This window comes from Amblyomma americanum, chromosome 2 (assembly GCF_052857255.1).
Source record: "Amblyomma americanum isolate KBUSLIRL-KWMA chromosome 2, ASM5285725v1, whole genome shotgun sequence".
Lineage (NCBI taxonomy): Eukaryota > Metazoa > Arthropoda > Arachnida > Ixodida > Ixodidae > Amblyomma > Amblyomma americanum.
Window position 1 is genome coordinate 115,483,005 of NC_135498.1, and position 27,123 is coordinate 115,510,127.

The 27,123-nt window shown below is 50.5% G+C and overlaps 1 protein-coding gene across 1 annotated transcript; it reads right to left on the reverse strand.

The window, feature by feature from the left end:
• Positions 1-266: 266 nt before the first annotated feature.
• On the reverse strand, positions 267-27,123 carry LOC144120011 (high-affinity choline transporter 1-like). The gene is made up of 6 exons (XM_077652497.1): positions 26,874-27,123; positions 25,677-25,784; positions 24,828-24,983; positions 12,033-12,181; positions 3,438-3,587; positions 267-296 (listed from the first exon to the last, which is right to left on the reverse strand). Exons 1-6 carry the CDS (start codon positions 27,121-27,123, stop codon positions 267-269), a joined length of 843 nt encoding a protein of 280 aa, XP_077508623.1.

The following is a 27,123-nucleotide window of genomic DNA, read 5'->3' on the forward strand; positions in this document are numbered from 1 at the left end:
GCTGTCTAAGACTAGGGCGTGTGGTGCGGGCACTGCATGGGTAAGGCAAGTGCTCCGCATATTGCACCAGGCTTATAACCAACTTCTCAAATCATGATTGTAAAGGAATTTGGACTATATATACTCTCTTCTCTATCAGCTCTTTCTATAAAATTCGCTATCAAGTCTCATTCCAAACATCTAAAGGCACACGCAAGTCCCGTCTCGCCGGTACCAGTCAACACCCTCATTTGCATGCAGAGGAAAGGAAAGGGCATGCAGGGAGCTTAAGCAGAAGGCTGTTCCAGTTGGCTTCCCTGCACAGGGGGAGAGGAATGAAGGTTTGAGAAACAGAAAGGATGCGTTGAGGAGCGCAACCACAATGTTTCACACAAGCATGATGCTCCCAGGTAACGGAACAGCGATTCTTAAGCCTTAAGGGACGTCGTTTGCTGTGGCCACAGTGCGAGGATCTTTCCCTTCATCGGAGGGCGAGGATCCAGGCGGTCTAGGGCACAGCACAGCATGCCTTTCAGTGATGACAGCAGGGTACTTACAGAGTAGATGTTCGATTGTCTCTTCACTTCCACGTGTGCTATAAGCAGGCCTGACGGCCACACCAATGCGGGAGGACTATTGCTTTGTAAACGAAACACCGATCCGTAGACGGCACAGCAATGTTTAGTCACGTCGCGGAAAATAAGGCGGAAGACGGAGGGCCAGGGTACAATTTACAACAGAGTTTCTCACAAGCAAAGCGACCACACGTCGTCCACCGTTCGAGCACAGACTCTTCCAAACGACTCTAGCATGGCACTTTTCCAAAGCTTCCAGAACCCTTTCTTCTCACTGCGGGGTAGCTTACTTGCTTTCGGCGCTCGGTTCCTAATCTAAAAGTCGCCGCACCGAAATCCAGCCATGGCGTAAGCAATTCAATAGAGGCGAAATGCAAAAAGCTCGTGTGTTCTGTGCGTTGTCGGCGCACATTAAGAACCCCGAGTGACACAAATTAACCTCCAAGCCTCCATAGCGGCGTCCCTCATTTCCCATGTAAGGCTTCGGGACGTAGCATTTTCCTTTCTTCCCCCGACGGCAGTTTTTTTTCTGGCGGGGTGGGGGGAGGTGTGGGAGGGGGGAGGGGTTTAACATCCCAAAGCATCTAGGCTATGAGGGCCGCCGTAGTGAAGGGATCCGGAAATTTCGACCACGTAGAGTTTTTTTACGTGCACTGACAGTGTACACGCGCCTATGGATCTAATTTCCCCTCAATAGAAATGCAACCGCCGCGGCCGGGACCGCATCCGCGTTTTTCGAGTCAGCAGCTGAACCTCATAACCACTGATCCACCGCGGCGGCTCACGACGTTGATGCCGTTTGATGATGTGGCCATGCCATGATAAGGCCAGCTCTGTGTGGCAAAAGCAACCAGGCTGCACGATTTGTGTAGGTGCTGTATAGTCGCATGAAAACATATTAGCAACGTGACGTCACCGGAGCGACAAAAATTGCAACGTGCGGCTGGCGCAGCGCCATGCCTCGCGAACACGCCTGGCACTTTTGTTACCGGCATGTTCGCAACCACAGCGCCAAGCGTTGCTATCAGCTGCTCCGGTGACACGTCACAGTGCTAATCTACTGGTTTGTTTCGGAAAAGACGGTAGAGCAACTACTTTACTTTCCATTAAGGATGCATCGAGGAAGCCATGCCGGGACCTTTACCTGATCCTCGAGTTCCAGATTGCGCACCGTTCTTGCACATTTCTACGACGCTGCTGTGTTAATTAAGAGCCATGCAGAAATTTCAAGAGCAGCGTTTTCTGAAGTTCACACTTATTCTATCACGTTTGAAGTTTTCAGGCGTCCACTTAAGTGGCCTTTCGTGAGCAGAGGTCGCCACGGTCGTCGAACGGGGCTTTTTGGCATCGTCGGCTTTTCACACCTCTTCCATGAACACGAGGATTGCTCTCCAACTAACTGCATTTCACAAGCTTAGCAGCTTTGGGAAGAGGAAAACAGAGCGGTGAACAGAACTGGAAAAAACGCACGCTGTTTATTTGCCTTTGTGCCCAAATCGTCAAGTGACAACCTTAGCGCCCTTCAATTATTAGCCATGAGCTTTTTTTCTTTGCTTTTTTTCTTGTTTCGAATGAACAAGAGTGACTGGATGAGGTGTGGGCTATAGACAATTTGCCCAACGTCCATAGAATAGCCTGTGATATGCTCGCTTCAACCGAGCACCTAAGACTGTCCGGGTAGAAAAATGAAGTAGCATATTTTAAACGCTAAAGAAAAAAATCCGTCGCCCTTACAGCCGACACCTGCACAAAACGATTCGAGACGCGACTTTTCTGTCAGTCTTAATTTAATACGTCCAAGGAGTTCGCAAGTCCTCTTGTACGATTTCATTATCTCTCAAATATAAAGCGTAAAATAATGTACTCTCTACATTTAGATGTTTCAATCGAAACCTGCCGTAACCGCCAACATAGCTGTACTTGAGGCATGATCCATATCGTAAAGCAGCATAGTATAAATTTCAAATGAACGGTAGAATTCGCCGATAGTAGCGTGCTGGCCATCCCGTAGCCCTTGCTCAACTCAGCAGCGACGGAGGCCAAAAGCGTAGTGTTGTTTTTAATGCGAAAGCATTACTTGGCTATGTCGGCGGCTTCGTGTCCGCAAAACATGTCCCTAGCCCTTGCGTCATTCGAGGAGAGTTAGGAGCAAAATAATGTATGTTATAGAGGATAAAATGTCGCTGCGCGTCAAATTTGGTTGCTCTGGAGTAATTAGTTAATTAGAGAGAGAACCAATTAGACGTCGAAATAGTCCTAGACGTCGATATAATAGTTGGACGTCAAAGCAGCCGTGGACGTCGAAATAGTGAGCAACCAAGCCCGACGCAGCTTTCAAAAGAATTAAAATGTGATTAATAAACATTAATTAAGCAAATAAAAAATACATGGGTGATGTCGAATAATTAGAGGAGAGTAAAACTTCGTACGTCGATGTAGTGGGAGGACGTCAAAACAGCTTCTGACGTCCAAAGAGCTAACAAAAAAAGACTGAGAACTAGTAAAATGGGTAAAAACAGGCAAAAAATAGTTAATTCAAGTAAATTTAAAAACGGAAATGATTAGTGATTGAAAAAGACTGAAAAAAACAAATGCGGAACGACATAAGTGTTTGGACATCTGTATAACGAGAAGGCTGTAAAATAGAGAGAAAAAAAACAGAAACGTCCAAAAAACTGATTAAAACCCTGAAAATGTCAATTAACATGATACTTCATTAGACGCCGTTAAATCAGTGTACCGAAAAAAATCTGATACAATGATTGTAAACGCAGTGGCGGCGAAGAAATGCGGCTGCCATGGTAACACATGCTTTCGCATTCCTCCACGTAAGCAGACTTAAGTGCCCCCACAATTTCTGTATTGATGATCGTTGGCGTTCACCTGCCACGGAATGCCGCCGCACACAGCCATGATGAAGTAGTCGACGAGCTGTAGGGCGCTCACGCCACGCGACGGCCCGCTCCACTCATTCTTGGGCGGTCCAATCAGGCCTGACGCCTTGTCAGACGCGATGAAGGGCACGCACACCCACTGCGTTGGGAAAGAACACGACTGCCTAAGGACGTTAAGCGCTTAAAACATTAACTATTTCACCATCTAAGCAAATGCGTAGGAAGCTTTCACGTGTGCTAAATGTCACCTTGCGGTGTTTGCAAATCTGGAGTAAAAGAGAAAGAACGCGGCGTCATATCTGAGCCGTGCAAATGCACGGCACTAGAAAAGCCTGTGAAGAAATAAAAAAAAATGGCTGTGGTTTAGCTTTGGTTAACCTAGTTGAATTGCGAAATCTGCATTTCTTCGGCACGTCGTCTACGCAGCGTCTCATTCCGACGCTCTCGAGAACTCAAACCGGTCTCTTCCGCAGTTGAAGAGTCACTCCTGGACGTTGCACGACTTCTAGCCGCATCTTCGTTACCACCCTTCACGAGTCGTGCGGCGCGTTCTTCCGGCGTCTCTTTCGCGCTGCCCATAACGACTACAATACAGTCTGCTGCTGCTGTTGCTGATAGGAAGAAAAGTGCGCGGGCCTGCCTACTGGCTGAAGCCGAGCCACGCTCGCTGCCGCGTGCTGAAACTAGGCGAGTTAAGGATAGGAGAGCAAAGACAGGAAGAAAGGCGCGCGCTAATATGCCCCGGGCCGATCCCGGAGGCAGAGCAATATCGGGCCGACCCGTGCCAGAGTGCTTCAAGCCGAGCTCTCCGCCATATTCCAAAAATAAGTTTAATATCTTGGGTCCAAGGACCCGCAGCAGATATCAAATCAGGTATCAGCTACAAAACAGTGAGGCGAAGGGCATATATATATATATATATATATATATATATATATATATATATATATATATATATATATATATATATATATATATATATATACCGCACGAGGTGACACCACCTCCTCTCCCTCTACCCCAGCGGAGCACATCTGGTGGAGCGCGGCTGCGGCGTTGCTAGGCAACGGCGGCTCAAGGTCGCTCGTCGGCCACTGCGTAAGGCATACGGCATACGGCGCAACGAGCCAAAATGGCTCGCTGGCTGGCGTAGTAAAGCTTCCGCTTTAAAATAAGCTACTATAGCTGAAGTATCACCATGGCGACAAAACTCTTCTCCTGCGTTTGGGCTCATCCTTTGCGTTGGCCACCACACCGCCAGTGGTTCGAAAATACCTTTAGCCTAAAAGCTGTGGAGGTAAAGCCCTTTACCCTACTCTAAAGGCCTTCAACCTAAAGCCTTCACTGTAAATGCCGTTAAGTATCTTATGGTTTAATGTTGACCTCATGCGAGCCCATGGTGATGGTTTGACTGGTTTTGTGGAAAGGAAATAGCGCCGTAACTGTCTCACATACCTCGGTGTACACCCGAAATGCGCCGTAATGGAAGGAATAAAGGAGGGAGTGAAAAATAAAGGAATAAAGAGGTGCCTTAGTGAAGATCTTCGACGGACGCGCTTGTTGCGACGCGCATCTGTTCTTAAAATATTCCCTCTCGCATCTTTCAGCTCTCCTCTGTATGCACGTGACAGCGACTGTGGCTCAGCTCGAGCCAGTGAGCATGCCCGTGCAGTTTCCTTTTCATCCTTTCTTCAGTCTCAACACACACACACAATCCGAACACCAGAGAAATTTCGACCACCCGGGGATTTTTAACCTGCACTGGCATCGCACAGCACACGGGCGCCTTTTGCATTTCGCCTCCATCGAAACACGGCCGCCGCGGTCGGCTTCGAACCCGGGTACTTTGGCTCAGTAGACGAACACCTTAAAAACTGAACCACCACGGCGGGTGGTGACGTCACTGCATTTTCTGTTTCTGACCGCTGCTGCTGGACAACGCCGACGCCGCCGTGTTTCATTTACAGTGAGCCATAGGAAAGGAAAGGGCTCTGTAACTGTCGTCTTCGCGGACGCCTCAACAGCGCCATAAGGCTAGAAGAGAGAGAGATAGATATGTGCGTGTGCGTGTCAGTCTGTCTGTCTCTCTCTCTCTCTCTCTCTGTGTGTGTGTGTGTGTGTGTGTGTGTGTGTGTGTGTGTGTGTGTGTGTGTGTGTGTGTGTGTGTGTGTGTGTGTGTGTGTGTGTGTGTGTGTGTGTGTGTGTGTGTGTGTGTGTGTGTGTGTGTGTGTGTGTGTGTGTGTGCGTGTGCGTGTGCGTGTGCGTGTGTGTGTGTGTGTGTGTGCGTGTGTGTGTGTGTGTGTGTGTGCGTGTGCGTGTGCGTGTGCGTGTGCGTGTGCGTGTGCGTGTGCGTGTGTGTGTGTGTGTGTGTGATTGAACTGAAAATACATGTCAAATCTCTTTCGCAAGCTAGCCTGCAACTTTACTTGTACACGTAAGCTATATGCAACGACAAGTCGTATGACACCGTCCGGAACGCTGTACGACAAACAGTTGCTCACAATTTTGGTACGAATGTAGTCGGGAAGAATTCCGCCGCATTGAAGTCAGCCAGTGGGGTATGTATAGACGAGCGACAAGTATATGATTGTCGGAAATGGCGTTGCTCGACTTGCTGTGTGCATCCCACGGCAGCTTGATGACGTAAGGACTTTTAACGCGATAGCGTTAGGGAGCTCTTGTCGCAGAAAAGCCGGTGTCGGCATCGGCGGCGTTGGCCGTCCACGAAAAATCCTCCTCCTCGCACTCCTCCGCCTCCTCCTCATCGCCATGTTTCTTCCCTTAAGGCGCGCTATGGGTGTCCAGCGAGAATTGTGAGAAAGGCGTCATTTCCTTTCCTTAAAACCAATTTTCATTTCATTTTCCTTCCCTTACTGCGGTTCGGATATCCACCGATATATGTAAGACAGACGTCCTATGTTTAAGTTTTCCAGCGGGCCACGCGTCGCGCCGAACGGGCGTTGGCGTTCCGTGCACCCCTTGGCAACTCTGCAGCACGCTGTCGCGTCTCACTCTTAAAGACGAAGCTTAAGCGTCCTCCAAATTTTTCCTGCCATCATGGGATTTTCTGTACCATGTGCCAGTACACACACTAACACGCGCTACTGTATTTTCTCGTAATGAGGCTAGTAAGCATTTCGCCTTACAAGAATTGACTCTTGGGTCATCACCAACTTGCAGACAAATATGGAATCGAAGCGTGGAAGAAGGTTTTATGGAGGTTCATCGTCCCAAAGCCACTCAAGCTATGAAGGACGCCGTAGTAGAGGACTCCGGAAATTTGCGCCACCTGGGGTTCTTTAATCTGCACTGACATCGCACAGTACACGGGCCTGTAGAATTTCGCCTCGATCGAAATTCGACCGCCGCGGCCAGAATCGAACCCGCGTCTTTCCGGCCAGCAGCCAAGCCACCGCGGCGGCGCGTTGAATGATATGTGAATGTTCTTTTATGTAGAAATCAGCACAAGGGCCATATACTTCCTCGCAAAAAAAAAGAGTAAGACTAAACACCTTAATTTGCGTTAGGCAGGAAAAACCATTCCGGGGGCAATGACTCCACGCCTCCAAAAACTGCCCATATTTTAAATTAGAAACATAGGTACAGCGTCAAACTAGAGAGAGTATAGACATGCATGTGGGCACACTTTTCCATATTTAATTTAGAGGAATAAACATATTTGTACGCATGTGGACTTCGTGGCATTGCTTGCGCCAGTCACTATCCTAGCACTGCAGAAAAAAGGTTAGTACTGCACGAATTAGACATGACACAAAAACAGGAACAAACACGACAACACACGACAACCTCCAGCCTCGAGGTCCTGCGTCTGCTTTACAGGTTCGTGGTACGCACCGCCCGGTTGTGCCGCAGCCTGCCACCAGACAGCAGCCGACCTCGCCGCACCCTCCTTCCCTCCCCTTCCCCGTACTCCAGCCCGGACCAGAATGGACTGAAGACGTCGACACCACTCTGGCGTTATGACCGTGCACACCCAAGAAGACCATCACGCATCAACACGTGACGTTCGGTGCGTCCATAGGTCTCAGCCGTTGGCTCCTGGAGACTTGTGGCATTGAAGCTTTGTGTGCCGGTTCTCTCCTACTCTATTAAGCCATCGTGGTAGCAAGCCCCTCACCTTTTTTTCTTGCCTCTGAACCCATCTTCTCACGCCCACCGCCGTTTCCTGCATTTCATCAACAGTGCACTTTTTAGTTCGCGATCGGGACGATCGCTCGCGCTCGGTGGTCGCGTGTCAAGACAGAGTCTGGCGGAGCGCTCGCGCAATAGGCAGTCATTCATCGGCGTCACTCGTCGCCTCGTTCTTCCGTTTGCCTCAACGCGATAACATGACTCTACACAAACTGTCCAAACTTTCTGTTGTCAACATCCTGCACGAAGCACATTAGTCTTTGAGCTGCACACTACAAAGCACCAGCTTTTTTCGATAGCCTGAATAGCCTGCTTTCTTCCCATGTGAAGACTCTTCCGAGAATAAAAAAGGCCCCCTACGCGGCTGACATCTCCCCATCGGTGTCAGCTAAGTAACACAAGGACATGGTGTCACAAAATTCGGCGCGTCTTTGAAAAAAACGGCGCTGCGCGTAAGACATTGCGCCCGCGCGCTGTTAAATAAACGAACAAAACAGCGGTGAAGGACCCCCGGAGAGTGCGTAGCTTTGCGCGTACTGCTGCAACTCAGCTCGCCGGCGCGGCGCCGAGGGAGGCATGGCCGCGCGCGGCGTCGATTTCTCTCGAATGTCGGAGAAGTTTTTGCTCGTCGTCGACGGAAAGGAGGTAACCTTGTCCACGCCAAAGTGATATCCTCTCCCCTTCGCTCCTGCGCCGATGACTCAGCGTGCCGAGAATTACCTAGATTTTTCTGAACAGTGATTTCCGCAGCGCTCGACCAATGTGGTCGCGCGCCCGGCGCGAGAAGGAGAAGGAGTTCATGCAGTTGAAGCTGCGTGTATGTGCGCGCCTACCTTGGCGCGAAGAACAAACAGACGCGGACTGCGTCTATAAATAAGGGGCTTCAACCATTGTCGGTCAGCCCGAGCCACCGTTAAAGCTTCCGAGAAGCGCGTCCCCTCGACTCCCGGGAGAACACCGCTCGACCAGCCAAGGAGCAGCGAGGCAACGTGCGCAAGCCTGCAGATCGGCCCCTTCGTACTCCTCAGGTCGTTGGACTGTCGCAGTACACCACTCGACCAGCCAAGGAGCAGCGAGGCAACGTGCGCCAGCCTGCGGATTGGCTCCTTCGTGCTCCCCATGTCGTTGGACTGTCGCAGTGTCCGGTGAACAATTCCTGTTTTGTTTGTTTGTCTCTCTCTGTATTTGTGCACTTTGGGTGCAAAGATTTTGTTGAATTGTGATCTCTCTCGATTGTTACTTTGCATGAGTTGCTTTGTATTTGTAGATCACTTTGTATCTGCTCGTACGAGTGATAGTGAAATCCTTTGTATCGTCTCTTCGCTGTATAAACTTTGTTCTGTTTTGTGAACCTTTGGCTCCGACCCATTATCTGGATTGCGACCGGCGAAAGCTGGCACGACCAACCCCCTTGTAACTTGGTAGCTGGTCTCCGGCTGAGCTTGCCACGCTGAGTCGAGAGCATCTCCTTTGTGACCGAGACCGCTACCCCCACACGCTCTAAGGGTGTCTGGGAGTGCACGGCAAAGTGCGCGAAGTGGTGACATATTCTGGCGTCCGCAACAGGAAGTTTGGTGCTTTGTGAGCTCCGAGAACGGAGAAAGGGTAAGGAGTTTAAGAAGAGGTCGTAAAATAGTGTTTAGCAGCAGAACAATATTTTGAGGTGCCGCGCTGAAGCGGTTATTAAGGTTCACCGTGTAGAGGTAAACTTTGTCTTGAGGAGTTCATTCTCCAAAGATGAGCTTGAAGGAGGTAGTTGAGATCAGCATCCAGATAGGGATGACCGGAGCCAAACTGCGAAAATGGGTGGACGAGGAGAGAGAGAGCGCAGAAAAAGAAAGAGAGAGAGAATGACAGAGTAGACGAGAAGAAGCAGCAAAGCTCGCTTTGGAGCGAGAAAGAGAATTTCAAAGAGATTACGCTATTCTTGCGAAGAAGCTGGCTGAAGTTCGGTGTTTGAACAACGTCAGGGAGCCAGTGGAGCTTATCCCTGGAGCAGCCGGGTGTAACACAAACGAGTTTGGTTTGTCAGGAACCACGGAAGAGGTTGTAACTAGCTCTACTAGTGAGAGTTTGGTTGAGGAACAGCCAGTTCCTGACGCTGAAATTAGAGTGAGGACCGGACCGGAGTTTCGCTTCCTCAGGAAAGTAAGAGGGCAGCTGCCACCGAGGCCGTAGACACTGATGAGCAGGCCATCCTGGCACTTCAGTTAGCTGGGGACCTTAAGGGAGGCGCCTGAATTTGAGGAAGAAAGCAGGAGCTTCACCAAGAAGTCAGATTGCTGCACGCCTGAGAGTTGCAATAGTGAGTGTGAGGAAGAGCTGTCAAGTGACGAAGAGCGCGAAGGCTCCGTCGTCGCTGTAGCTGCGGAGAGCGCTACAAGTGAAAAACTGGAAACTGTTCAGCAGGAACCCTCGATCTTTGAGGAGGCCTTTCCCTATGAGGAAAGCAAGGTAACTTCTTCCTGCGGGGAAGACGAATGTGCAGTAGAAGGAAAGCCGTTTTGTGAATGCACTGAAAGTGATTATCTGAAGGAATTGAAGAATTGAGTGCAAGTGAGGAGAATGCGTCTCCAACCTCTGGTGAGCCGTGCCTTCAGCACGCTACACGAGGCAAGGTCCGAAAAGGAATCACAAAGAAAACATCTGCCCGAGAAGAAGAAACACACGAATAGTGGATTCGTCATGAGCAAACTGGCGTTAAATCTGTTCGCAACAGACGCGCTAGCCGCAGGAAAAGAGGAAGGGCTTGAAGTCGGAGCAGAAACACTAAGAGGGGTACGAGTAGGAAGCAGAGCCGGAACCACGTTCGGAAGAGAAACCTCTGTAAAAAGAGGAAAACGAGCAGAACGCGCGATAGGAAGAAAACCCAGAGTCGCGTTAGAAAGCGAGCCACAAATGTTTCCGAAATCTCGAGCGGGACAACTTTATCCCGAATCGACTCCATACGACAAATGAAAAAATATAGGCGCAGGAATTCCTTGAACTTGTGTGCTTCCTCTTTGAGTTGTACTAATGTGTTGCCGAGTTGCGGCATGCAGTGAATCTTGACAGTTGTCAAGCTTCATGTACGTTAAGACATCGTTGTAGTGATGTGTGTTTTTTTGGCATTCGACATTGAGTTTGTGAGCGAAAGCATGTGCGCGCGAATTTTGTTTTTTGTGAATATTGTTGCACAATATTCTTAATGGAAGGGGCAGTGTCAAAAAATTTGGCGCGTCTTCGAAAAAACGGCGCCGCGCGTAAGCAATCGCGCCCGCGCGCTGTAAAATAAACAAAAAAACAGCGCGAAGGACCGCCGGAGAGTGCGTAGCTTTGCGCGTACTGCTGCAACTCAGCTCGCCGGCGCGGCGCCGAGGGAGGCATGGGCGTGCGCGACGTCGATTTCTCTCGAATGTCGAAGTTTTTGCTCGTTGTCGACGGAGAGGCGGTAACCTTGTCCGAGCCTAAGTGATACCCTCTCCCCTTCGCTCCTGCGCCGATGACTCAGCGTGCCGAGAACGACCTAGATTTTTCTGAACAGTGATTTCCACGCTCGACCAATGGGGTCGTGCGCCCGGCGCGAGAAGGAGAAGGAGTTTGTACAGTTGAAGCTGCGAGTATGTGCGCGCCTGCCTTGGCGAGAACAAACAGACGCTGACCGTGCCTATAAATAACGGGCTTCAACCGCTGTCGGTTAGCGGGCCACCGTTTAAGCTTCGGAGAAGCGCGCCCGCTCGACTCCCGGGAGAACACCACTCGCACAGCCCGGACCAGCGAGGCAACGTGCGCCAACCTGCGGGACGGCCCCGTTGAGCTCCTCAGGTCGTCGGACTGTCGCTGTGCCCGGTGAACAAATCCTGTTTTGTTTGTTTGTCTCTCTCTGTATTTGTGCACTTTAGGTGCAAAGATTTTGTTGAATTGTAATCTCTCTCGATTGTTACTTTGCATGAGTTGCTTTGTATTTGTAGATCACTTTGTATCTGCTCGTACGAGTGATAGTGAAATCCTTTGTATCGTCCCTTCGCTGTATAAACTTTGTTCTGTTTTGTGAACCTTTGGCTCGGACCCATTCTCTGGCTTGCGACCGGCGAAAGCTGGGCACCAAACGACCAACCCCTTTGTCACTTGGTAGCTGGTCTCCGGCTGAGCTTGCCACGCTGAGTCGAGGCCATCTCCTTTGTGACCGAGACCGCTACCCCCACACGCTCTAAGGGTGTCTGGGAGTGCACGCAAAAGTGCGCGAAGTGGTGACACATGGCCAAATTATTCAAGTACCACTGCAAGATATTTTCAACTGCAGAGCTGAAGCAGTCATTCAATGTTTATTTAGTCGGCAGCCCCTCATGTGCGCGAAATCGGTCCTATGTCTACATGCGTGTAAGTGTGCTCTTCCACTATGCACCATCTAGTGCAACGATAACTGCTAGCCGAGCAACATGCGCCCTCTCACCAGTCCGCAGAAGGTGACAGCCAGCTGGAGCACGTCTGCATATGCGACAGAATAGAGGCTGCCGAGGGTGGTGTACACGAATGTGGCGGTTGCCGACGCTATGATGCTCACCGTGCCGTCCACGCCTAGAGTCAACTGCGCCATCTGGCCTGCAAGTTACAAAAAGCATCGAGAGCAGAAATTTTTGAATGCTTGCAGACTACGATGCTGCAAAAAGCAAGCATGTCGACGAATGTGGTGATCTGTGTCGTTCAAAAATGATGGTATTGCATGATGAGCGTACAATAAAGCTTATTACATAAGTGTGACATTCCGTGTGTGCTACGAGGATCCACGTTCGACGGCGCGGCGTAGACGGAGACCCGTGACAGCGGCATCATCAATTACCCAGCCATGCTCTTTGAGTGACGACCAGAACAACCGGACCCGCCGCCGCCCCGGGGAAACAGGCTTTATCCTCCCCAATTTCCGGGCACATTCCAGGACAAGGGAGCTGTCAGCGGGCCAGAGCGCGCCTTACCACAGCCGACGCTATGCGCTACCGCGAAGACAACATTCTTTCCCTCCCCCCCCCCTTTGTCGTGGGCTATCGCCGGGAAGGCACCCACAGCTTCCCAGAAGGGCCGTGACGGACACCTGTCAGACAGACAGGCAGTACTCGCCAAGAATGTGGAAAGACAGGCGCTAGTGAATTAGCTCCGAAGAGAGAGCCTGTGTATACTCTCACTTGAGAGAGAGTGGTGGCGTTTTTGTTGTTTATTTAGTTTGTATTGTTAACAGACTCTGGGGTCGAGGCTAAGCCCAACCCAAGGGGTGGTCCCCATCTCGCATGTTATTTTGGATTGGAGAATTGATGCTTTGGGCGGGCCACTGGAAATGACCGCCCTTAGTCCTTTGTTAATCAAGTGCTTAAAAGCGCATGTAAACGGATGCAGTTCAGTCTGAGCTGGGGCTCCATGCTTAGCATGTAATGTGATGCTACTTAGGCACTAACCTGCCCGGTCGATGAGTAAAGTAGTGCAAAGTTTGTTCTTTTGTAAATTCAGTTCTGCTTTTTCCAGTTTAACTCTCTGTATATGTATGTTGTAAAATTATGCTCTGCTGTCATCATCTACAAGCTCGCCTCCTGTTCATCTTCCTAGCCGAACGACACTAGAGGAAGGGTTTGTGAACCACCCTCGAAGAAACGGACGACTATTGAAATTCTACTGCAAGCACGCTCAGGACGACATCGTTCGCCAAGAGGGCCTTCGGCGCCGAAGCCCGTCGGCGTGCAGCTTCTGCCAGCAACCGCTCGAGCCCAACTCCGGAGCCACTCCATCGCCCCCCATGAAGTCGTCGGCACGTAAGCTCGGACGCCCCAGCCTCTGATGTATAACCTTAATCATGTGTAATTATTGAATATACCTGTTTGTTTAAACTGAGCCATACGGTGTCTCTTTGCCTCTCCGTCCCGTGTGGACCTGCGCATTATGGGGGTCATCACACTGGTGTCAGAAGTGGGGTGTCAAAAGCAAATGTCCTCTGAATGCTGTGACATTCATGACTTCAAAATTGTAATCAAAAGGGAATCACGGGACTGATTTGTGGGACTTTTACCCCCATTTGAGAGGCTTGAGGCACTGGAGGGCTTGAAAAAAAAATGACTGTATCTGAGGGAGCTCCCACTCCACAGCCGTCGCTCGGAGCAAGCATGCTGGCATTAGGAAGCGTCATTCCGACGTTTACGGGAGATAAGACAGGGGTTCCAATCTGCGATTTCTTTTCCATGCTGGAAGAGATTGGGAAAATGGGGGGATGGTCCGATGCTCAAATGCTGGGAATGGCGAGGTGTAAGATGGCAGGAGCTGCTCATGATTTTGCCTGGCGAGACGAAAAAGTAAAATCCACAAAATCATTTGCGGAATTTAAGAAGCTCGCGTTTGAGCATTTCGACACTGAACCACGTCACGTGCGGGAACAGAGGTTCCGTGACGCCGGACAGATGGTAGGGGAGGACGTGCGAACATTTGCGTCGCGGCTTCAGCGCCTAGCACGCGATACGTTAAGCAGGGAGGAGGAAGGAGACCAGCTAAGGAAGAAATACGCGGAGGATATACTTAAAGAGGAAATGACCGCTTTGTTCGTGGCTGGTCTGCAAGACCCCGTGCGCCGGTTCGTGCTCTCGCGCAAGCCGAGCAATTTCGACCAAGCCGTGGAGGCCGCATTGGATGAGGAACGAAATGAGGCGTTAACGACAGCCGCAGCGAGAGTACGCGTCATAGAGAGAGCGGTGCTCAACCCTGAGGTTGCTCTCTTGACAGAGCGGTTGGATCGCTTAGAACAGCTGCTATCTCAGCAGGTAGAATGCCAGGTTGAAGCGCGCGCTCAACAGCGCCCATTCGCTGGAAACCGGAGACCGCCACAAAGCTACAGGCGCGGTATGCGAGATTTTGAAGAAATCGTATGCTTCGCTTGCCAGGGTCGCGGACACATCGCCAGGTTCTGCCAAAACGTGCGCCGTGGGGAGCCACAAAGAGAAGCAGGCGAGACACGCCCTAAGCAAGCCTACAGCGGGGCTCCAGATACCGAGACAAAAAACTAGTTAGTCCTCCCCAGCCTGAGGAGCGTGGGGAGGGAGCAGTGGATGATGAGGTGGTGGTAGTTTGTGTGGCCGACGAGGCATGCCCTGTTGTGCGTTGCAAGTTAAATAGTTGTTGCATGGAATTGTTGATAGATACGGGGTCAAAGGTGACATTGCTTAAGGAGAGCAGTTTTAACACGCTTCGAAGGAAGGGGGACCGCGAGGTGTTGGAAGCGTCTGGTGGTATGGCAACGAAATTTGTAGGCATAACGGGGGATCCTCTTGGCATAAGTGGACTCTACCGGTTACACTTCTCTCTCGGTGGAATTGCATTGGAGCACCCCTGCTACGTATGCCCGGACACGGTGTCTCTGCCAAACGGAGTGTCAGGTATATTAGGGCAGGATTTTTTGAGAAAAGGGAAGGTAGTAGTTTCATTCTCTGAGGAAGAGGTTAATGCGGGCGGATCAAAAGTTCCGTTTTTGAACAGGAGAGGGGCTGAGATTCGCATTACCGATATTGACACCCGTCAAACAGTGGGATCATTGGAGAAGGTATATTCGCGGGTTGCCGTCAGCCTGGTCGATGAGGCGGTCGTCCTTCCTTGGTCGGAGCATATTTTGTACGCGTTTGTGCCTTCAGATGTAGAGAGCGGCGCCGTGGGAGTGCTTGAGCCGGTCGACTCTCTCAGCAATGGCCTGAAGGCAGCCGCGAGCCTCGTGACAGTTAATGACGCCCACAGAGTGCCCCTACGGGTGGTTAACTTTAGCCAGCAGCCACTGAGCCTTCCCAAGAACAAAACATTGGCTTTCTTCACCTCTGCGATAGAGAAACGTGAGCCCACCGATACGGTACTCGCAACTGTAGAGCATGCTAGTCCTTCGGCTGCTCCAAAGGTGTCGTTCGATCTTTCTCACGTACAATCCAGGGAGAGGGAGGCTCTGGCTGGTTTGCTGAACGACTACTCGGAGGTATTCGCCGCGTCCAACCTGGATTTGGGCTGCTGTGGCGTTATAAAGCACAGGATAGAAACCGGCACTTCATCGCCCGTTTACCAGCGTGCGTACAGGATTCCTTACTCCCAACGTGAGGAGATGGAGCGGCAGGTGCAGGACCTGATTGATCGCGGCATTGTCGAACACTCAAAGTCACCCTGGGGAGCACCAGCACTATTGGTGGAAAAGCCAGATGGCTCGTATCGATTGGTAGTGGACTACCGCAAACTAAATGCCGTAACTCGCATCGATCCATACCCCATCCCCAATATACAGGAGACGCTTTCTCAGCTGGGCTCTGCCAGGTACTTCACGGTAGTGGACATGGCGGCGGGATTCTGGCAGATAGCAATGGATCCGGCAGATGCCGAGAAAACGGCATTCAACACGCCCTCAGGGCACTATGAATGGAAAAGAATGCCGATGGGTCTGGCCAACAGCCCTGCTGTCTGGCAGAGAACCGCTGATGTTATCCTGGCAGGTCTTCTGGGGAGGCTGTGCTTCGTGTATATGGATGACATTATCATATACAGTGACAGTTTTGATAACCATTTGCGCGATATTGAGCAGGTTTTGGTGCGACTAAGAGCAGCGGGTCTCAAGCTGAAGCCCTCTAAGTGCCAATTCCTCAAAAACGAGGTGAAACACCTCGGGCACGTTGTTTCAGCTGACGGCGTGCGACCGGACCCTGAGAAACTAAGGTGTGTCTCGGATTTTCCATCCCCGACTAGCGTCCGCCAGATCCGGCAGTTTCTCGGCCTGATCGGTTACTACCGAAGGCACATAGAGGAGTTTGCCAAGCTCGCTAAGCCGCTCACCGCCTTAACAGCCAAAAATGTCGCCTTTCGCTGGGACGAAAACGCGGAGAATGCTTTTGGGGCCCTGAAAAGGAAGCTAATGAGTGCACCGCTGTTGCGCCACCCGGATTTTAGTTTGCCCTTCGTTATGGCCACAGATGCGTCAAAGTTCGCAGTTGGTGCCGTGCTATCTCAGGTTATCGAGGGCAAAGAACATCCCGTTGCTTTTGCTAGCCGACAGCTGAGCCCCACAGAGCAAAAGTACGGAGCTACGGAAAGGGAGTGCCTCGCCGTTGTCTGGGCAGTAAAGCACTTCAGATGCTACCTTTACGGCCGCAAATTCAAGCTAGTCACAGACTGCCATCCTCTGAAATGGGTGATGAGTGTCAGGGACCCTAGCTCGCGACTCGCTAGATGGAATCTACACCTGCAGGAATACTGCTTTGAAGTTGAGCACAAGTCAGGAAAGACACATCTGAATGCTGATGCACTCAGCCGCACAGCTGCCGTGGCAGCTATAGAAGAGGTTGTCCCCGTAGTCGACCCCGCCGAATTACGCACAGAGCAGTGCAAAGATCCTGACCTGAAGCGAATAATCGAAAGCTTAGAGGGCGCACTGTCTCACCCCGAACAGCTAGGTTATTTCATTGACAAAGACGGCACCCTGTGTCGGCGCACGAGGCCAACCAGGAAAGGGAGACCAGAGAAAACCGCTTGGGAGAGAGTCGTCATACCTCGGTCGTGGACAGAAAGGGTTCTTCGCGCGTTTCACGATGCGCCATGCGCCGGTCATTTTGGCGTAGCGAAGACACGCAGGCGTGTGGAGCGTTTGTACTTTTGGAGTGGCATGCGACAGGATGTTAGAGACTACTGTGCGAAGTGTCATTCCTGTCTCGAAAGAAAAACACCCAAGGGACGAAGACCAGCTCCAATTCAGCCGTTCTCTGAGGTTTCGGCTCCCTTCGAGCGGACAGGTATGGACATAATGGGCCCATTGCCCACGACCACTTCCGGAAACAAGTACATTTTAGTATTTGTCGATCACCTTTCAAAATACGCGGAAGCGGTAGCACTCCCAGATCAGAAGGCAGACACGGTTGCAAGAGCATTTGTCGAACAGATCGTGCTCCGACATGGACCCCCGAGGCAACTCTTGACAGATCGGGGAACGAACTTCGTGTCGCAGCTAATGAGGAGAGTTTGCGAGCTGCTTAAGATCGCTAAGAAGCAGACAACACCTTACCATCCGGCTTGCAACGGCGCGGTGGAGCGACTGAACCAAACCGTGGCCGGGTTCCTGTCGCATTTTGTTTCGCGCGACCAGCGGGACTGGGACTTGTGGCTCCCGTATACAATGTTTGCCTACAATTCCGCAGCACACGAGAGCACGGGCGAATCGCCATTCTTTCTTCTCTACGGCCGAGACCCGGACCAGCCTAGTGAAGTGCCAGAGGGCCCCCGTCGTGTCCCATACGCTTCACTGGACGACTATAAGGTTGAGCTAGAATCGCGCTTGCAAGTGGCGAGGGACATCGCAAAGGAGTCCTTAAAGAAAGCGGCGAAGCGCAGGAAGGAGGTGCATGATCGCAGTGCTAGAGACGCGCCGTTTAATGTGGGGGACAGCGTGTACATTGAAAACTGCCAAAGGCAGATTGGGCTAGCTCGTAAGTTCCAGACGAAGTGGAGAGGACCGTGCGAGGTTGTCGAGAAGGTTTCTCCGGTAAACTTCAGAGTCCGAGACGTGAACCGGCGTTTGATAAGGATACACGCAAATCGCCTCAAGTCGGCACCGGTTCAGTATTCACGAAATGAGGAAAGGGAAAGCGCGGATTTTGATGGGGACAGAAGTGAAGCGGAGCGCGCAGATAGTTCGCAAGAAACGCCCTCTCCTGCATTTGTTCGGCAGGCGCCCGAGGTGACGGCCGGAATGCCACCGGATTTACTTCATGCATTGCTAGAAGAAGAAGCGCGCGAGGTTGCCGCGCAGATAACGCCAGGAGAGGCTCCTGCCACGAGCCCTCGCGAGTCCCAAAGCAGACAAAGGGGCACAGACTTACTTAGTATGACTCATGAAGGCCGATATCCGCTGCGAAATCGGAAAGCTAAGTCGGACTAATGGCGTAAACAGAGCGGAGTTTTGAACTGGTTAGAATTGTGTAATGCCACAGCTCATAACATTGCTATGTGCTTATGTGTTAAGTTATCGGAGTTGGTAGTTAAACCTTTCTGTCATTAAGTAACACCTTCACAGGAGAGCATGCGGAGCGCACGCAGAACCTGCCCTACTTCCTTTCGTTATCTATATTTTTGTCTGTGCCGTGATCGTGCTAGAAGTGGGAGCTCCTTTATAACTGTGGTAAATTTATTTCGTCCAGTTTGGACTAGAAAAGAGAGGCTTGGGTGCTGAGTTTCATGTTTATCTGTAAAAGAAGATCAGTGCTGCCCCTGGAGACGCCAGTATTGACAGCGGAGGCATATGGTGTTGTGCAGTGGTGTTGAGTGCAGCGAAAAGTGTTTTGTCGGACGCACTGTGCGAGGCGATTCAGAAAGACAAGGGGAGCTGCGTGGACTCAAATGTTCGGAGAACATTCTTCTGGAGGGTGAGCGAGTGTGACATTCCGTGTGTGCTACGAGGATCCACGTTCGACGGCGCGGCGTAGACGAAGACCCGTGACAGCGGCATCATCAATTACCCAGCCATGCTCTTTGAGTGACGACCAGAACAACCGGACCCGCCGCCGCCCCGGGGAAACAGGCTTTATCCTCCCCAATTTCCGGGCACATTCCAGGACAAGGGAGCTGTCAGCGGGCCAGAGCGCGCCTTACCACAGCCGACGCTATGCGCTACCGCGAAGACAACATTCTTTCCCTCCCCCCCCCCCCCCTTTGTCGTGGGCTATCGCCGGGAAGGCACCCACAGCTTCCCAGAAGGGCCGTGACGGACACCTGTCAGACAGACAGGCAGTACTCGCCAAGAATGTGGAAAGACAGGCGCTAGTGAATTAGCTCCGAAGAGAGAGCCTGTGTATACTCTCACTTGAGAGAGAGTGGTGGCGTTTTTGTTGTTTATTTAGTTTGTATTGTTAACAGACTCTGGGGTCGAGGCTAAGCCCAACCCAAGGGGTGGTCCCCATCTCGCATGTTATTTTGGATGGGAGAATTGATGCTTTGGGCGGGCCACTGGAAATGACCGCCCTTAGTCCTTTGTTAATCAAGTGCTTAAAAGCGCATGTAAACGGATGCAGTTCAGTCTGAGCTGGGGCTCCATGCTTAGCATGTAATGTGATGCTACTTAGGCACTAACCTGCCCGGTCGATGAGTAAAGTAGTGCAAAGTTTGTTCTTTTGTAAATTCAGTTCTGCTTTTTCCAGTTTAACTCTCTGTATATGTATGTTGTAAAATTATGCTCTGCTGTCATCATCTACAAGCTCGCCTCCTGTTCATCTTCCAAGCCGAACGACACTAGAGGAAGGGTTTGTGAACCATCCTCGAAGAAACGGACGACTATTGAAATTCTACTGCAAGCACGCTCAGGACGACATCGTTCGCCAAGAGGGCCTTCAGCGCCGAAGCCCGTCGGCGTGCAGCTTCTGCCAGCAACCGCTCGAGCCCAACTCCGGAGCCACTCCATCGCCCCCCATGAAGTCGTCGGCATGTAAGCTCGGACGCCCCAGCCTCTGATGTATAACCTTAATCATGTGTAATTATTGAATATACCTGTTTGTTTAAACTGAGCCATACGGTGTCTCTTTGCCTCTCCGTCCCGTGTGGACCTGCGCATTATGGGGGTCATCACATAAGTATTGAGTAAGTTCTTTCTTGGGTCGATGGTTGGAGGTATTAGACGACTCGTAACGTCCGGTTATGGTAGAAATATTTATGTTAGTCATACCAGGAGTGTTCAACAAATCAGTGTATAACAGACATTATGGGCTATAGAACAGTGAGCTACACGACGAAGGTCGGCTCCGTTAAGGCCGACCGACATGGAGCGAACTTACACGTTAAATTTCGCGCGGTTAGCACGAGCGCGCCAGAACGCTGGTGTGCCGTCACCGTGCTGCACCACAAGGGGCTAAAAGCAGGCACCCGCCGTCTTGATATCAGTGTTGCTGGAAACGGGGTGATTCTATTTATTTATTTATTTATTTATTTATTTATTTATTTATTTATTTATCACTATACCCACAGCGCCGTGCGGCATTACAGTGGGGGGAGGGGGGGGGGGGGGGGCAAGAGAACTCAAACACAATCGAAAAAGCAGGAAATGCAGATAAAAAGCAAATGGGCAAGGAACTGAATCAAACAAGCATACAGGCAACACTTTAACAAAAACAAAAAAGACAAGAAGAAAAAACAACGGCTTAATTATAATGCATATTTCGCAAAGAGGAAAAAAATACATCAGGGGAGGTAATGGTAGCAATATCATGTGGGAGTTTATTCCATTCGGGAATTGTTTGGGGGAAGAAGGACATCTTGAAGAAGTTCGTTTTACACCTGATCTCTTTAATTTTGAAGGCATGATCAAGACGCGGTGAGGCATAGTCGGGATGACGCAGATAATGCTCCCGGTTAATGCCAGTTTTATTATGAAAGATATTGTGGAGAAATTTTAGTCTAACAAGTTCCCTTCGCTGCTCGAGTGATTCCCATCCAAGGTTATTCTTTGCAGCGGAGACGCTAAAATTCCTGGAAAATTGGCATTAACAAATCGCACCGCCAAATTCTGGATCCTTTCAACCTTGTGAATATCTACCTGCAGCCAAGGGTCCCAGACACAGCAAGCATATTCAAGTACTGGTCTAATGTTAGTTTTATACAGGAGCTCTTTGCTATTGGGCGGTAAATTCTTCGCATTTCTGCGAAGAAAATTCAATACTTTGGAAGCCTTGCTTGTAATGTAATCTATATGGGGACGCCAGGATAAATTTGCAGTAAAGTATACACCAAGATTTGTGTTTGAAAACTTTTGACAATGTTTTCGCGTTAATACAGTATGAAAAGTCATGAGAATTTTTTTCTAGTAAAACACGTGTACACAGATTTTTTCACGTTAATATCCATGCGCCAAGTATTGCACCAGTAGGTAATCAAGGATAAATCATTCTGCAGGGCAATGCAATCGTCGGAAGTACGAATTACCCTGTAGAGAACGCAGTCGTCTGCAAACAGACGTATTTTTGAATAAATACCGCAACATATATCATTCATGTAGATTAAAAAGAGGAGTGGCCCCAGAACCGACCCCTGAGGTACACCAGACGATACGTCTACCTGATCAGACTGCGCTCCATTGAACACTACTATTTGACGTCTCAAATGCAAATAATCTTTAATCCAAGCAATACCTGAACAATTTATGTTGTACCAGGATAGTTTTTCAAGCAGTAAAGAATGAGGGACTAAGTCAAAGGCTTTCCGGAAATATAAATATAAACAGTCAATAGTGAATCCGTCGTCCAAGGCACCAGCCAGGTCATATGTAAATTCGGTCAATTGCATGACACAAGAGAATCCAGTGCGGAAACCGTGTTGCTGGTGGGATAGTAACGAAAAAGCGTTCAAATGATTCATTATGTTTGTAAAGAAGATATGTTCAAGCATCTTGCAGCTAATACTCGTTAGCGAGATCGAACGGTAATTTGAAACTATACTGCGGGGCCCCGACTTGTGCACTGGCACGACGTGAGCAAATTTCCAATCATCTGGTAAAGCACTTTCTTGAAGTGATTTTGTGAAAATAAGAAACAAGTATTTTGATACTGGACCCGCGCACGAAGAAAGTAATGCAGATGGTAAGCCGTCTGGCCCCGTGGCTTTCGAAGGATTCAATTTTTCTAGCAATGTTTGAATTCCGCGAAAATCAAAAACGATGTCTTCCATGTGTTCTGCGCTCAGATCGGGGTTCTGCGCATTATAGTGATGGCTGCTCAGGCGGCCAGCAAACACAGAGCTAAAGTACTCGTTGAAAACTTTTGCTTTTGCAAGATCGATATGGATCAACTTGCCGTCATCTTCGAGCGGTGGAACTGACACTGCATCTTTGCCATTCAATTTGATAAGTTGCCAGAGTTGTTTTATGCGCCTCTGCATCCTTTTTAGGAAAAGACTCATAGAACTTATCTTTTTCTATTTTCAACACGTTTCACGTCCTTAGTGATTTGCTTCAGTTTCTGGCTCAAGCAGAATGAAGGTGATTTCTTACATGCAGCATAAGTAGTCGCCCTTTTCCTGGCGATCCTGCGCGCCTCCCGATTACACCAAGGCTTAGATCTATGCGTCGAGGCGTCATTATCCATGATGGCACATATTGATCGCGCAAAATGCTGAAAAGAAGAGCTCTGCGTGTACAATTAAGCCGTTATTTATTAACTGCCAACAAAGAGAACGTATTTGACCTTTTTCATGGACCAAAATCATTAACCTGTTTGAGTCTCCCGCGCTCTCCGACACCAAAAAGTGCGTACTTCCTAAGACCAGCAGCTCTGAAAATCCAGCAGCGATCAGAAAATGTGGCGTGTTTCATCGCCAAAAATCTGTGCTGCGGGGGTCCTCAGACCAAGGAAAAGCTTCAAGCGACTTTTGTTTACCGTGAATGTGAGGCACAGTGTACCGGCAAGGCGAATTGGCGGTGAAGCGTGTGCCCCGCTTTGACGGGCGCCGCCGTGTTGTCCGAACGTGAGTGGCATGTAGAGGAGGGCGGAAGTCAGACGCGGTCGCGACGTGATTGGTCTGCGCTGACAAACCGAACTGGCCGCTTGCGGCATACAGATGACAGCTCGGCTTGATGGACGGCGAAAAGCCGCCGACCGCCGGACGGATGCCGCAGGGCGGCCGTTCGCCAGTTTTTCGCAGGAAATTCGCTATACATGTGCGTCGGCCTTTCATTACTTTCCTTACGGGTCCAAAGCAGCTGACAAGAGAAACGACAAATTAGTCGCATTACACGTGGCCACACATGTTCTTTCGCATTTTCTTCTGGGGTGAAATGAACAGAGCGAGGTGCAACACAGAGTACCTCAGCAATGGCGTAAACCACATGCTTACAGCAAATGGCGACCGGGCCATGCACTGGTAAGTCACACATGAATCGCATCACCCAAGACGGTCAACTACTGCTCCCTCCCCATTCCCCTCGGATAACTAAGCATAAATCCTCCTTCTAAAAGCATACCACACCAAGAACGAAGCCTGCAGGAACACAATCAACTACCCCAGTAAGGATCTATCAATGAAAAAATTAGGGAATGTTCACAACATTACATCAGTGCGTAAGCATGGGTTTTCGTCTTGTTTGTAAGCTAAATTTTAACTTTGCTAATTTGAATTTTTACATGAGACTTACCCGATTGGCAATTTCTGGAGGTAGGTGGATCAAATTTGGCGGCCACTATCGTTCTGGCAGCAATGAAATTTGGTTAGACACCAGAACGGCCGAGGCAAAATCTGTGAGATGAAGTGGGCAAAATTTGGGAAATACTATTGTGTTGGACAGAATCGAATTCTGTTATACACCAAATCTGGCCCATTTGGGCGTGGGGATAGGGAAACTTTTGGGGGTGGGTGGGCCAAATTTTAATGGCAGCATCGTGTTGGGCACACTAAAGTATAGAGGTATGTTCTTCTTTCCTTTTTTGCTGCCGTGGTGCTCGCACAAGATAGGATTTCGCTCGGGACTGGACCTCCGGAATTACTGCTTTCACACTAAAAATTATGTGTTGAGAATGCCATAGCATCAAAGCCTGAAGTCTCCTCAGCCTACTTGTCCTCCGTCACTGCTGTTCGCCGCATACGCTGAGCCGGCTGATCAGCCCCTGCAGCCGTCGACACTCCGTCTTCAGCGATGTGCTTTTGTGGTCGCCCCCTCTGCTTGTGGGCAATTCCCACTGTAGTAGACACACGCGGCGTTTATTTTGGCTGCATTCCAGCCTAATGCGAAGAGCTGTCTCGTCATGTCCGTACACAACCAAGCGCACCTGCCAACTGACACTAAGGCCGCCACCGCGCTGTGCCACGTAACGTGGTCTCACGACGTCACTCACCCCGTCGACCAATAACCAAATTTTAATGATGAATTTTGTTTTCACGCAACGACAGCTTCAGCCGAAGAGCGCCATGACACAAGGTATTTCGTGTCTGCATAGGACGGGACCAAGGATCAATTTCTCAGAATTTCGCCCCAGATAAGCCGAGCACCAGGCCAGGAGAAACCTCGTACTCATGGTATCAATGGTGGGCACACGGCAGTCCTGGCCCTGATCGAGCGCCGCGCTTCCCGCGTACGAGGCACGTGCTCAAGCCACTAGGCAACCACTGCGGTAACCAGAGGATTTTATGACACGCGCCCCCGGACGCAGTCGGCATTTTCTCCGATGAGGATTTTAATATTCACGCACTGAAATGCAACTGTCTCGGCAGAGTCGAGTGCAGCGCTCACCGAGCGTAGTGAACGTAGCGGCCGTCCAGAAGACGTCGGCGCATACAGCAGGTACCGACAGCACGACGCCCATCCAGCGACCGTAGCGCTGCTGGAACGGGTCGATCATGGTCAGGGACTTGGTGTCGCGCATCTTCTGAGCGAAGAACAAGCCACCTGCGACGAGGTGGCAGCGCAGGGATCTTCAATCACAGCAGCATGCTCGCACTCTCCCGCGTTGCGGACGCAAGAATTCGGGATATGAAACCGCTCTTGAACACGTAGTTCTCGGAGGGGAGATTACTACTCTCAGTATACCAAGCTCCCAGTATTCAGCTGGAGCTACCTATCCGTATTCTCTGCAAGCATGTGTCCCAACGAGGTTATACAGAAAACACTAAGGTCATTGTCACAAAAGATAAAGGTGCGCACTGAAGTAAGCGGCACAGGCTATGCTGTTCTAACGCCATTTACGAGTTGTTTAATAAAACCTGGTAAGTGTGACGTGTGCGGGCCAGTAGGATCACTCGTGGGGTTCTCCATTCCGCTAGATCAGGCTAGATCGCACTTAGAACAGGTTGCGTTTACCTATGTCCGCAACTGTGTCTGTTTTTGGCTAAGTGCGCGAATCACTATCCCGTGGCCGCTGTTAATAGACTTTTTTACCATACCGCACATGTATTAGCGGAGATGTATCCTACCGGTTTGCCGGACGCCTAGTGCACACGCGCACTGACATGGGTGGGGCCAGTCGGGGCCACTGCGCGTGCGTAGCAGCCGCCCGGTGAACGGGTACACGTCTACACTAATAGGTCTCCGGTGCGCTAAAGATGTCTAATGAGCAGAGGAATGCCACGAACGTCTCCTCACCAATTAGCAGGCTGATGGCGTAGCCGATGGGAGCCTGGACGTAGAGGAGGCCGTACCGGTAGACGGCCTCGGCGCTTCCCAGCAGGAAACCAGCGCCAACCCACGTCGCTGCATGCCGCGGGTAGCGGAAGGTAAAGGGGAAGTTATTATGCAGGAGGAAGTGTCAATGTGTTGCCTTGTGGCGCTTCGTTCAAACACTGTTGCCGCGCGAAAGGTATAAGTGTAAGCAGGAACACGGTTACTGAAATAAAAACGCAGGAAGGACGAAGTGGAGTTCTGTGTTCGTATTTCTGGGCAACAGTTAAAGCGACTGCTGAGCTAGGGGCTTTTTGCAGTGTGACGAGGTTGGGGTCGTAGTATGCCGTAACCAAAAACTACTGCTTTAAACTTCGTGTGGCGCTGCGACATAGTCGAGCTAGCGCAGTGCCCTACTTTGTCCGGCAGTGGAAGTAGTGAAGTTAATGACAGCGGAACTGTAATTGATAATATTCCAGAGCTACCAGCTACAACCATTTCACTCTTTAAAAAAAAATAAGCGACCAATTCCTTCCTCTCCTTTACGAGGGCGAGAAGCTGAGAACCAAAATGATGGTCCATTTGCGTAGTTAGGCCATGTGCGGATTAGGTGCGGTAACAGTCAGGTTTCCACTTCGGTTTCGGTGCTAAGGTGCAGTGTTTCCGGATGTAAGTTGCTCGAATAGCGATAATGGGTTAATGTCCATATATGTGGCATTGGTCATTCTCTGTCTTCCTACCCTTCTTGGCGCAGTGGTGCAGTGTTCAAGCGATGTGCCACTGCCCTTCGATGAAAGGTGCTGCCATCGGTGGGTTGCGACCCAGGTTGGCCTTCCCGAGCAGCCACTCATGATTAAGTGAGCTGCCGCCTGATACGGTTGGCTAAACGGAGAGGTGGCGACTATAAGTGTTAGCGCACTAATAACCGCACTACGCCCTATTCGAAGGAAAACCTGCTTCCAAGCTTAGCTCAAAAGACAGTCACAGATGGCACCGCGTCTACAGAAACGCCACAAGCGGCCCATATGACCCTGATCCACAATGATCACACTGCTCCAAGTGGCCTATGAAAGCGCTGTTCCTAGCGGCATTGTGCACAGAACGACTGCCGAAGACTCTCACATATCAGCCACTCGAGAAGTTAGCGGGTGACTGACGCCTAGGCCAGCTGCGGGCGCTCACCGGTCATGGAGAAGAATCCGACAAAGAGCGGAATGTCGCGGTTGGCGACGAACAGCTTCAGCAGGTAGACGTTCTTCTCGTCGGTCAAGCGCGAGTCCAGGCGGCTGACACGCAGCACCGACCCGCGGCTGATGCGCCGCAGGCCGGCGGGCCACTGCTGCATTTTGCGGCCCGACCAGACGCCCACGAAGACAACCGCCACGTAGTACAGGAGCACTGTCATCGTAGCTGGGATGTTCACCACGGGCAT

Excerpts from the sequence above, each read along its gene's own strand:
- LOC144120011 (XM_077652497.1), bottom strand. The coding sequence starts at position 27,123 with ATGCCCGTGGTGAACATCCCAGCTACGATGACAGTGCTCCTGTACTAC. Across the intron at positions 25,785-26,873 it reads CGGATTCTTCTCCATGACCG|CGACGTGGGTTGGCGCTGGT; the intron begins GTGAGCGCCCGC and ends CGCGGCATGCAG. Across the intron at positions 24,984-25,676 it reads CGCCATCAGCCTGCTAATTG|GTGGCTTGTTCTTCGCTCAG; the intron begins GTGAGGAGACGT and ends ACCTCGTCGCAG.